The sequence below is a fragment of the Rhinatrema bivittatum genome, chromosome 3 (genome assembly GCF_901001135.1).
Source record: "Rhinatrema bivittatum chromosome 3, aRhiBiv1.1, whole genome shotgun sequence".
Taxonomy (NCBI): Eukaryota; Metazoa; Chordata; class Amphibia; order Gymnophiona; family Rhinatrematidae; genus Rhinatrema; species Rhinatrema bivittatum.
In genome coordinates, this window is record NC_042617.1 from 559,397,134 (window position 1) to 559,410,264 (window position 13,131).

At 42.8% G+C, this 13,131-nt stretch overlaps 1 protein-coding gene across 1 annotated transcript in view; it reads right to left on the reverse strand.

The window, feature by feature from the left end:
• The window catches only part of ECT2L (epithelial cell transforming 2 like), a 168,210-nt gene that overhangs the window by 79,873 nt on the left and 75,206 nt on the right, over nucleotides 1–13,131 (reverse strand). The window contains exons 10-12 of the mRNA XM_029596464.1: nucleotides 4,168–4,296; nucleotides 1,815–1,907; nucleotides 99–278 (exon numbers count right to left, since the gene is read on the reverse strand). Coding sequence (XP_029452324.1) covers nucleotides 99–278; nucleotides 1,815–1,907; nucleotides 4,168–4,296 — 402 coding nt within the window. The remainder of the gene's footprint in view (nucleotides 1–98; nucleotides 279–1,814; nucleotides 1,908–4,167; nucleotides 4,297–13,131) is intronic.

The window sequence follows — 13,131 nt, forward strand, 5'->3', positions numbered from 1 at the left end:
GTATTCCTTGCTGTGACTCTCCCCTAGAACTGGCAGCACTGCAGTCGGTCAGTGCTGACACAAGTGGGCAGACAGCGATGGTTCTTGTGAATTCTTACCAACGGTCCTGCCACAGACGTTCTCCTGCAGCTCACCGAGGTAAGGCCTCATCTGCTTCCTGACGGCCCTCAGTGCCTCCTCCAGAACCTCTGCCAGTCCGCACCAAGCCTGGATCTTCACGGCATTGAAGTACAAGGCGGGAGGAGGCTCCTCCTGTCCTCCTAGCCATTCACTAAGGACTGATACAGCAAGAAAGCAAAATAACAGCACACTATATGCATATCTCATCTTCACGTTTGGTGGGGGTGGGTTGTTTGGTTTTTTTTTTAAGGTGTTGTTTTAGATTTTGTCAATATTCTGAAGCATCTTTGTTCTCGTTTGAAGACGTGCCAACCCCCACCCAAGGACAATGTGGTTTTCAATTATTCTGTCCCAGGACCCGATTCCAAATAATACCTTTGGACCAGTCCCGTGGCTCACAAAGCGAGGTGACCCAGGTTCGTATCTCCTGTCCACCGAGGTTGGTCAGACCTGAACATGCCACAAAAAAATGGCGCGCTTAGGCCTGAGGAAGGAAGGGAGCTGGGCCGCAGCTGGGGTGCCGTTCCCCGACGGGCAACGAGTAGAAGCGAGTTTGTGCTTCAGGTGAGGAGAGGTGAACACATCTCTCCGGCCCGGGGGCCTGCAATGGTTCCCCAAAGCCGACCCAGGGATATCGACTGTGAAAAGGGATGAAAGGAGGAGGAAGAAAAAAGGAGAGAGAGAGAGAAAAAAAATAAATACAGGTTTTACCAGTTTTGATTCAGAATTTTGTTTTTAATGCACAGTACTGATTAAAGGATCAATATATCTCCTGATCCTCTCCCTTACCCATGCACTTTTGCCTAGGATTATTTAAAAGCTCCCCTAAAGGTTATACATTACTGGGTCCCACTACTGTAGCTTTTGAGGTGATGCTTTCAACACATTTATTCTTGGCACTTGCACATTTTGGTTTTGAAAGTTTGGTTCCTTATTTTGTAGGAAAATAATTCACAATGGATGTGGACCCTAGGCTTTTTTTGGAAATCAGCTAACAGGGAGGTTGTTGCAGCTCTGGTGTTCTCAGCTCTGAACAGATCTATGCTCTGCTAGGCCACAGAAAATCAAATGCTCCCCGCTGACTTCCATTGCCCTCATCAGAGCTCCAACATGCTTTTCAAACTCATTATTAGAATGAGCTGTGGCTTGCAGTTTAAAAAAAAAGACTGGGGCGGCACTTAAAACAGTTCCTGTGAGGCTGAATGACAGCTGCACCGGGCCTCATTGTGTGCATCTGGTAGCCCTACAGAAATAAATAGCAGCTTCCTGCACTTGTACATCAGCTTCTTTCTCTCCTTCTGATGCTGTTCCTTCACGAGCAAAGGAAACTGGAAGCCAGAGGTAAGAGCAAAGGTTGCTACATTTTAAGGGTTACTGAGCAGCACCCAGCTGCAAAAATAGCTGCCAAGTGCCAGTTACTTAGAAGAAACTCATCACCATGAATCACTCTTTATATCATAAAGGAGAAAAGAAAAGCCCAGAAGCGCACCCAGAGGGAAGTAACTTTATATCATCAACAAGGACTCCAGAAGGTATTGAGTTTTACATGCTCTGTAAGGCTATTCTTAGATGTGCAGAATTATCTTCAGTTTAAGCACTATAATTGGGCAGTACAAACCTGCATACAGATTACAGAAACAAGCATTGGAACTGATTGTACGATTGCTTTTATTCGTTCTCTTTGTCCTACTTACTGTGCTGGTAGGACCCCGTTGCTGTCCCGGTGGGCGTACTGAAGGAGACACCTGTCAGCTGCGAGAGCTGGGACAGGATTTTCATTCCTGACTCTGCAACGGCAGACAACATACTCTCAACTCATGCTTCCCCAGCATCAAATCACATTTAGAAGCAGGTGCTTAAAATTAGGGATTTCAAATATTGAATGGTTCACTGGTAAGTAATGTCTTACCGTTTAGATTTTCACTTAACCGTTTAATATAAACTGCTGCAGAGACCAGAAGGAGTGGCTTGAGCCCAGGGTGGACTTCACCACTTTCTGGCTGCAGCGTTACAAGCCCCAGTCCGAATTATGCTGATCAATTGATGTCAGGCCACCATCATGCACAGGGATCCCCCCTCTGTGAATGAGAGATGTCCCAGTGCTGCCTTGGAGAACAGCTGCCCCTTGCCTTCCTGTTAAGGGGTTTAAATGGTTAACTTTTTAAACAGTACTTACGACACAACTTAAAATTTCACTATAATTATATATAATATCTTTTTAAAAGGACAGTTTTCCAACCCTTCAGAAAGAGAAAGGCTGCTAATGGGCCAGTTTCATATGTTTTAAATTATTTGCCCTACTGCTGTGCCTTTGTGAATGGTCAGTAATATAATCAGTGACCTGGAGGAGAGGAGGATATGATATTTAATGAGTACAAATAATGTACAGAAGGCAAGCAGTGTTCAGTGAAATGAGAGGAGCATGGGTTAACACTTCAGAGAAAGAACAACATGACAGATGCATGAAACGGCCTTCTAGACGTGGTGGTGGATGCAAAGACTGGAACCGAATTCAAGAAGGAATGCAACAAACCGAGGATATGTAGCTTGGGTCAAGTGATCAAGTAGGGTTTCCGAGTTACTGCAGTGGGTAAAGATGGGATGGGCCTGACTGTTATCTTGAATCAAAGCAAGAATGCATGAAATAAAATTCAAACTGTTCAGTCTCAAAAACACTTACAGTATGTAACACAATGATATTTCAAATGCCGGCTGAGATAATTTATTGTTAAAAGGTTTAACAGCAATATAGTCTCCCGACACGGCCGTGTTTTGTCGGTGGGGCTGCGTCAGGAGGGACCCAACGATGGATTTCTAAGATAAAAAAACTCAAAATTAATTGGCATTAAATTAGCAGAACAGTAGCTGATACAACAACAGAGATGACAAAAACATTCAAATCTGTAAACAATATAAAGAGGACCTAGTAGTCAATGGTAGTTCAATGGTGCTGATACAAGCATAAGGAATTGTTCTGCAAGAAAGAAGTTAACAGTGTGACTAAGAAACCGTGAGCAGTAAGGTACTAAAACCCAAAATTGCTCAGTTTAAAAATGTATGGCCGAGTCAGGGTGCAGGGCAAGAGCAGAGTGAAAATGAACCTGAGTCCAAACGAAACCTGCCTGAGAGAGTAAAGCAAGTGTGAGGGTGACGTATTAACTCCACAGAAAGTTATCTAAACAAGGAAAAGAACAATAAATGAAACAGTTCGAACGGAGAGAAGGAACATAGCGAGAGCGTCACTCACTTAATCCTTCTGCATGAGGTCATGCACTGCGACGTCAGTACAGCGACTGAGCGAGTTCCGCTAGAGCGGAGAGGACGATAAACTACGAAAAAAGGCGCCAAGGAGAGGGCCAATCGGGAGCGAATCACATGACCTACAATGACCAATCAGAATAGCGAGGGAAGAGAGAATGCCCCATGGGGCAGAAAGCAGAGTCAGCTTAAAGAAAATGATGCCATTCAATTTCCTTGTTAAGACCAGAGGGAAAAAGAGACTGTAGCTCAAAGACCCATGGCTGTTCGCAACGTGTCCCTCCCAATGCAGCCTAAACCAGTGAAACACGGCTGTGTCGGGTGACTATATCGCTATTAAACCTTGAACAATAAATTAGCTCAGCCAGCACCCTTGAAATATCATTGTGCCACATAAGTGTTTTCAAGACTGAACAGGTTCCAGTTTATTTCACACTTTCTTCCTTCAATGTCATTTTATGTGGGATTTCTTTACTCCACCTGTGTTAATTCCCAGGTGCATCCAGGCCACGAGACTCAACTGGAAATATGGAAAAAATGGATACACTTGCCACCTGGAGTTTACATCCATATATGTGATCTGAAATCTCTCCATCATCATGAAGGCCTTTTTATTTGGCAAGTGCTTTGTTATAATCATCCTCCTGATTTTCCAAACAGCAAAGGGCATCACATCCTGGCTTTTGCTTTCCATGCTAGTATAGTCTGGTGCTTGAGTGCATCTGAGTAGAGAATTCGATTTGAAATCTCCTGGAAGAACTGACGGAGAGGAAGGAAACAGCTGCTAACCTGAGGCCGCCAGAGGTACAAAGAGGTAGATTTTGCCGTCTTCTTCTGCAGCTGCTACACAGCTTCCCATCTTCTCCCAAAAGTCTCTTACTTCAGGGCTTAGTACATTCTTGATGCTTATTCTACTGCCTGAGAACACAGAGATTAAAAAATATGCCAACCGTTCAAGCAGAGTGTAAAGCAGCACATCCATTTACATTTCACAACCGTTTACCCTGCTCTAGCAAAACTGCCAACTTTTTTTTCCCCTCCCATTCTGCTCCTCCTTTGTGGACGCTGATTTCCCGGATAATACCATCTGTGCAAACTAAACTTCCCTTGCTAGACAAAGGAAAGTCTACTCTGAAACTGTCCTCGAGACGCTCTTCTTGTGACTGCAGGGGTTACCCCTGAAGCAGCTACACTGTCCTTCCTGCCCCAGGCTCGAGTGCAGCGGCAGCTTCAAGGCACACCTAAGTAATGCCCTCGGCTGCAGCACTGCAAGTGTTACTACCTGAGCCACTGGGTCAGGCTTCCACCAACATTATTTTAATGAAAACCAGTTGATACCATGGATGCATGATTTTAGAAGTTAGGGGCCTAAATTGCCATCTTTGAAAACTGACTGGGGCTGAGTGTCTATGAAATGTGGATCGGTCCAGGACTGGAAGCAGGTTGGGGAGAGAAAGATAGGCAAACATTGCTGGTTTTCAGCATTAGATGCCTAACTTGAATGCCATACCTAGGTACTACCGTAACAGGCTTAAATATAACCAGGCAGATCCTCTTTCTCTGTTGCCTGTTGGGGAAATTTGCCCAAGAGACTGACATCCCCCGGCTGCGATACCCCTCCTCTAGCTGAGGGATCTTCCTCTTCCGCCCTTTAGAGTTTGCCGGGGCAGGAAGGGATCAGACATCTTCCCAATGATCCCTCCTCCCTCCCTGACCTGCCTTCCCCGTGCCCCCACCATCTAGCCTGGTGGAGCATGTTCACCACTGCCACCTGCTCTGACACTCACTATCAGTACTTCCAACCTGTTCACAACTCATGGGCTGGCATGACCTCTCCCACCGGGCCAATTGCTGAATAGAAGGGGCAGGGAAGGGAGCAGAGACCGGAAAAAGGAGTGAGACAGGCCACATGCTGAGAAGATTGGGGAGACGGAGGCAGGATGTCTCGAAGCCCTCCCACCTTGCTAGCCTACAATCATGCTGTCAGTATCCCATAATACAGTGTCACCAGGAAGGTTGGCCTAATTGGGCCCAGGCATGAGCCGTGACTCTGACAGACACTGCACAATAGGAAGAGATGGCCTTGGGTTATCAGTATGCAGATTATATATTGATAGGAAGTTTAACTTATTTGTTTAAAAAGATCCTGGACTTCAAAAGAATGCTAATTTGACTCCTTCAGGAAGGAAGTAACACTTAGGTGCTCTTTTGGAGAACAGAAAAGAAAGTTTGCACATCAAACGATATAGTACCACGCTACAGACAGGCTATGGGCAGAGGCAAGAGTATTGACAGAGATCCATATTCTTTGACTATAAATGTAATAAAAGCAGAGACAGCTATATTTGCACATCCTTAATTGATGCGCACTTCGGGCTTTTGAAATTCACCTTTATCATCAAGCACCTCATGCACTTCAGTTTAAATAAGGTAACATGTATTGTAAGATTACCATAGAATAGTTATAACCAGGCTAATATTATCTCAATAAATAGAGACCATTATACTCTAGTCTAGGAACAATATAATTACAGTAAACACTGCTGTTGCAAACGTCCCAGTCATATAATTACTGGTCTTAAGAAATCAACCATTTTCTTATCTGTTTTTTATGTGTTTTCTTTGTGAATCATGAAATTGCAGTGCAACAAAATGTTATCAAAGTATAAATCTTAAATCAAAGTGCTCATCTTAAAAATGGCAGAAAATACATAGGAGGGGAGACCAAGATGTCTGCCTGAAGGAGAGACGCGACGGACACTCTCTGCTCTGGTTCCGAATTATTTCCTCCTTGACTGCGGCTGTTAGACCAACATGCCGCATACTAAAAGAAAGGGCAAACTGCGGGAAATACCTATAGTATCCTCCCCAGTGGGCTGGACTCAACAGAGAATACAGAGTTTTTTCGCCGCAAGTCCCAGTACAGCCCCAGGAGTTGGAAGCGCTGTGAACGCTGCTGCGGAGCAAAATGCAGCAACACTTGCTTCGTCCATCTCTCTTAGCCCTGGAGCGCCGATAACACCTCCCCCTTTACTGACAATATTTGTGAAGCAGAACGGACAAAAGACCTCGAGAGAGTGGATATTCTGTCGGTGCTAGACGCCGAAGGAAACCCCCTGGATATGGCCAAGAAATCTGAAGTAAGCGAGAACATTACATTTGGTGTTTGCCGGATAGAGAAATGTTCTTCAGAGGAGAAGTTTGCTCAACAAGTTTTTTTGGTGTTTTTTTAAATTCTTTATTTATAGAATTTACTACAAATTTTCAAGAAAACAATCTTGATCAGAAAAAGAAAGAAGAACAGAAAATAGCATACTTATATATAAAATAGGAAACAAAATACATACTTCTTCAATTCTACGTCCACAATATAGGATCCAATTACAAAAAGTATTAAAATGAAGACAAATTTCCCAAAGGAAATTTAAGGAAAGAGCAGTATTTAAACAGCGAGTATACTATATTTTATAAGGCACTCATTGCACAGGAGGCCGAACAAAAACTATAGTATCAATTCCCACTACTTTGCACAGTTACTTTATCACTTAGGAAAAAAGTTAGTTGAGAAGGAGAAAAAAAAAGACATATGAAAGAACCTTCCGGGCTGTATGCAGCATTCAAAATAGATTAACCAGGGAACAAAAAAAACGCCGAGACTCCCACTAGCTGCTCTGCGGCGCCATCTTGGATCCCAGACAACAAGAGTTAATAATGGCGTCGACTCCAAGGGGGGAAGGGAGGAACCGCCAGTGAACACAGTGGTGTGGTAATGCTTGGCGGAGGAGATGTAGCTGTGGTTATTCCTGAAAGGATTGTGGAAAAAAACTCTTGTAATAACTCTGGACAGTGTCAGCTATAATGTTATTAGAGAAAAATCGATGTCCTCGTTAATACTTGCAATAGCTGATGCAAACAAACGCTCACAAACTTTAGAACAACAGGTTGTTGTACAAGCTACAAAGACGGAAGGACTGGAACAAAAAGTGGCCCATGTTCAGAAGGATTGAGGAGGTTTGATACAGGGAGAAACGGAGCAGATAAAAAAAAGCTGAAGAAAACAGAGAATGAAGCAAGATACAGGAATTTGAGTGTGTTGAATTTTCCTCCAATTGAGTATGTTTCAACTCAAGACAGTTTAAAAGATATCTAAAGGAAATCTTAAAAAGACCTTTTGAAGCAATGCCATCTTTGGCTAAGATTTATTGTGTATCCTTTGATAAAAGAAAAGAAGAACTGCCTCCTGTTAATATTTCAGCAATGCTGGAGGCTTCGGGAGAAGAGCCTGTTGAAAGACGAGGAACACTGCTTGTTAAATTTATGTTTCCATTTGATAGAGATCTAGTTCTCAAGTTATTTCTTAAGAAACAGACAGGTTCATTATTATGGACAAAAAAATATGGATTTTCCCGGACATTGTAAAAGCAACTCAGCAAAGGAGAGAAGAATTCTTAGCCCTCAGGAAACAGGCTGAGCAAACAGGATCCCAGATTACTATTCATTATCCATGTGAATGTATCATGAAAATAAATAATTTTAAGTATATATACTTTGAACCATCTGACCTTAAGTCATTTTAGATGCCAAGATATTGATCAGGAATACTGACAACTAGTGTTATTACATGGAAGAATGATCGGGACTCTCCTTGTTTCCTGTTTTATTTGTGTTGAGTACTAAATAGCTCCTAACTGGAATCTTGATCTCCCCAATTGCATAGTATCAGGATATTTAATCATTTAAATGTTATGGGGTAGGAGGGAAAAGTGTAAAGGAATGTGTGAAATATTGATTTCTTGAATTGACAATTTGACTGTAATATTATTTTTTTCCTTGCTTTTCCTTTGAATATAATTTCTTTTTATTTCTTTTCTTTGCAATTAATATCCATTTTGTTGACTGGCATTGTTTATGTCATATTAATAGTTAAAACTTAATAAAGTATAAATTACAAAAAGAAAAAAAATGGCTGAAAATCATCTGGTGTGCATAGCAGTGATGATGTAACCTACTGCTACTTTTGGATTGGTGTGCATAACGGTGACATGTAATATGCCACTACTTTTTCACCAATCAGAAATTGTTGTTGTATTCCGCCAATCAGAAAGTATCGTTGAATTTTGAATTGACTGGCTCTTCCACATTGTTCTCATTGTACATATACGAACATTAGTTCTGTTTCACTTGTAGATCAATTCCAGGGCTCATGCCATACAGAACTTCCCTGATACACAGACTATTATCAAAACAAGAAGCCTTGTCAGGTTTTATTTTTGAGAATTATTTTCTGCCATTTTTTTTAAGATAAGTACTTTGACTTAAGCTATACACTTTGCTAAAATTTAGTTACACTGCAATTTTGTGATTCACATAAAAACAGATAAGAAAATGGTTGATTTATTCAGACCAATGATTATATAAATTGGACATTTGTAATAGCAGTGTTTCTGCAATTATATTGTCCCTAAAGTATGATGATTTCTTTTTATTGAGATATTATGAGCCTGGTTATAAAGATTCAATAACTAGAGTGGTAGTCTTTTGCTGTGATTGAATATTTCTACCATTTTTAGGTGTAATTGCTGCAATAGACATGCAATATAAGCCTGCTGCAGCTAATCTCAGGCCTCATTGGCACGAATAGAAGGCAAGTGATCAACGGGTAAATCACGATTATGTTTACTCAGCAGCAAAAACACCAGGTCACAGAGGAACTCTAAAGCTCTTTGTAATTCAATCAGTTATTGGACAAGTGAAAAGCTGCAAATGATTCAGGGAAATCTCCCCTCCTTCCTCCAGTTCTCTAATAAATATTGGAAATTATTTTTAATAAACTGGAGCCCATGTGATCTAATATTTTCCAGGTGTCTGCAGTTACAGATGTGATTATATAATCTTTGCATGCTAACAGTCCCCTTTGGTAGCTCCTAAGGGGGATTATTCACACACATATATAGATATATATTTGACTCTGTACTGTGTACTAGTACTCTCTGCTTCTCCTCCTACAATAGATCCTTGGTAAATGTTGTCCATTTTTGTTAAACTTTGAGTACCGCCTGCACCCCAGTGGAAAGGCACAAAAATATTTACATTTCTCTGAACTTCCTTGCTTATAAACCATTGCAAACACTGAAAACTTCTCAACTGGAACTTTTACGCATTCCTTCTCCACGAGAAATTACTTTGGAAGGTACCAGACAAACTGCTTTCCAACATCAGGCTCCTTTGCTTTGGAACTTGCTCCGACTGGGCTGGATTTTATAAATGTGCGCGAGTGTGTACTTTTGTTCGCGCACCAGGCGCGAACAAGAGTACGCGGGATTTTAATGGATACGCGCGTATCCATTAAAATCTGGGCTCGGCGCGCACAGGCTGCCCAAAATCGGCATCCTGTGCGCGCCGAGCCGCACAGCCTGCCTCCGTTCCCTCCGAGGCCGCTCCGAAATCGGAGCGGCCTCGGAGGGAACCTTCCTTCCACCCCCCCCCACCCCCCCCCCACTCCTTCCCTTCCCTTCCCCTACCTAACCCACCCCCCCCTGTCCTTATCTAAACCCCCCCTACCTTTGTTGGCAAAGTTACGCCGGCCAGCTGCCCCGCTCCGTGTTCCGGTCCCGGGGACTGGTCCGGAGGTCGCGGCCACGCCCCCGGAACGCCCCCGGGCTGAAACCACGCCCGCTCCGCCGCCCCCGAAATGCCGCTTCGGGCGCGACACGCCCCCAAAACACCGCGTCACTCCGGGCACGCCCCCGACACGCCCTTCCATGCAAGCCCCGGGACTTACGCACGTCCCGGGGCTTGCGCGCACCGCCGAGCCTATGCAAAATAGGCTCGGTGCGCGCAGGGGGGGTTTGGGGTAGGTTTTCGGGGGGTACGTGCGTATCCCTTTGAAAATCTACCCGACTGGATTTAAGGACATTTTATGAAATTTAAGAAGCTGGTGAAAGCCTGGCTTGTTAAACAAGTTTTTCATTGACTTTGACTTTAGTTTTTATGTTTAGTTTTATGCTGTATGGTTAATATTATAACAGCTGTAATTTTTTAATTGATTTTTGTTATTGATATTTTATGCTTTTTTTTTATATTGTACACCGGTTTGAAAATTTTGTGAAAGTTGATGTAGAAAAAATAAATCACCATTACATCAGCTGATGTATTCTTTCTTCTACTAAGAACTGAACCAAACTGACATGGCCAGTAGTGTGCACTTATTCCTTTTGGGGTAGATTTTAAAAGGAGCACGCGGGCGTCCATGTGCGCATGGTTCCCGGTGTGCACACATGGATGCCTTGATTTTATAACATGCGCGCACCGGCGCGCACATGTTATATAAAATCGGATGGCCGCGCGCACCTGCGCGCCAGATTTTAAAATCCGCACATGCATGGGTGGGCGGCGCATGCAGGGGGAGCGAATTTTTGCTAACTACATGCGGTGTCACAATCTAGCCTTCCCCAGTTCCCTCCCAGTCCCCCTACCTAAACTCCCTCCCTCTTCCCCTCTCCTCTCCTCCCCACCCCCTAAACCCCTTCCTACCAACTAAACTTTTTTTTTGTTTTATTACTTACTGCTCCCCTGAAACAGAAGAAGTTTAGTTATATGTAAACCGATACGATGTGCAAACGGCTATCGGTATATAAGAATCTTTTAAATAAATAAAATAAAATAAAGTTTGTGCATGCCAGCCAGCTGCCGGCGCATGCTTTCCCGGGACAGTGGCTAATGGCTGCTGTCCCGGCCGACCTCCGTCCCGCCTCGCCCTGCCCCTCCCCACCCAGACCATGCCCCTCGGCCCACCCCTTTCTCAGGGCCCGGCGCATGTCCGCATATCGGGATTTACGCGTGTGGCCGGTCCCTTTTAAAAATGCGCACGGTGCATGCAGGGTCCAGGCACGCGTGTAAGTCCTGATTTTTATGCACGTGGCCATTTTAAAATTGGGTCTTAAGGACTCACTCTTCTGGATGTTAATCACTCTCTAAGGATGACAATGGGTGTAGATTCTTCTAACTCTACTAAGGCCGGGATTCACTAATGCCGCAAGGCACAGTGAATCCCGGCGGTAATGGGGGGGCGGGGGGGGGGGTGAAGCGGGGAGCGGTCCTGCGCTAGCCGGCAGCGATCGCATCTCCGCGGTACAATCGCTGCCGGCGTCGCGCCGAATAACTACACCATAAAAGATGTAGTTATTTGGTGCGAAATAGGCAGCGATAGGGAAGCTTACCATTTCGCTGTCCGCGCTGTGTTCTCAGAGTTGGCTCCGGTGCCGCCCAATTCCTCCTCTTCCGAAGCCGACTCCGCCCCGATGTTGCTTTCGCACGCGTGCGCTAAGCTTTAGAAAATAACCCCCTAAGTTTCTCCTTTCCTCCATAGGGCATAAAGGACTCCACTTCAGTCTGTAACACGACCATTATACGGATCCCTTGCTTCTCAGGAAAACCATTTACTTCTCTGATTACCTTCAGAAGTCTTTTTCTAACATCCTCTCCCATGAGATGCATATACTCCCTGATCATTATATCATGTCAGAGTTCATGCAGAGGCTGTAGTTCTAAATGTTCAGTGTAAATACAATTTAAACAGTGGACACTAGAGATAAATCAAAGTTGGAAAGATGATATAATGAACAGTTAAGCCTTTTTCAGTTTATAGTTATAGTGCATCATAGTCAGAAGCCATACTTTCATTCCACTAACTAGAATATACATCCTTTTCCACTGAGGCAGTATTACAACTATACCCTGTTGCTCTACATTCTCAATAATTAAGAAATATTGACCTAAGATAACTTATTAATAGCCAAGACTCTGCCCTGAAAAATGTCAAGTTAAAGGACACTCTTATAGCCACAGAAATAATTGCATGGCAGCCAGTGAGATGTTTCTTGTACAGTGAAAGCTTATTTTATTTTGTCCTAATAAAGATATATCTTTCATTACTCAGCAAGTGTTGACTCACATCAACAGAATGTAAGGTTTAAATTCTGTACAATGTGTGTTAGATTTAGCTAAATTAATATATTTACAGTGCAGTATAAGCCTGGCTTGTTCTTAGGAAGGATAATTTTGTAACATTGCAGGAAACTTAGCCTTTGAAAATAATCCCACCTCAGTATCCGAACAAGTTATCTGGAGCACATATAATTCCCATGGAAATTTACATGCAGTACATACTTTTGAAAATAAAAATTATTTGCATAAGTGAAAACTCCGCTCCACTTCTGCTTCCAGAAATGCCTCTACAGAATCCAGATAAACTTGTGCGTGAACAGGACATACACATATAAATTACTGCACATCAGGAAGGCTATTTTATAAAACCCAGTTTCTACATGTAAAATAGTGTTCTATGTGAGGAAAAGCTTTTGAAAATTATTCCTTAAATGATCATTGCAGGTGGATATTTTTTACTGTCATTCTCAGCATTAACTTATTTATTTAAAAGAATTTGTAACAGCCTCACTAGTCCAAGAAGCCCCAAGGCAGTGATCATCAAAACCAAAAAATACAATCTTAAAAACAGTAAAATAAAAATACAAACAATTAAAACAAAACAATAAAATACACTTGCAATACAATATAAAACATCATACATAAAAATACAAATTTCAAATCACAAAACAACCATTAAAACAAACTTCGCATGTAGGAGGCATGATCTAGTCTAATTAACAGAGCTGCGAATTTAAAGTGAAGACAAAGCGTTGAACTCTTCAGTTCAAATCCTTATTTCCCACTAATGGGGTTATTTTCTAAGGC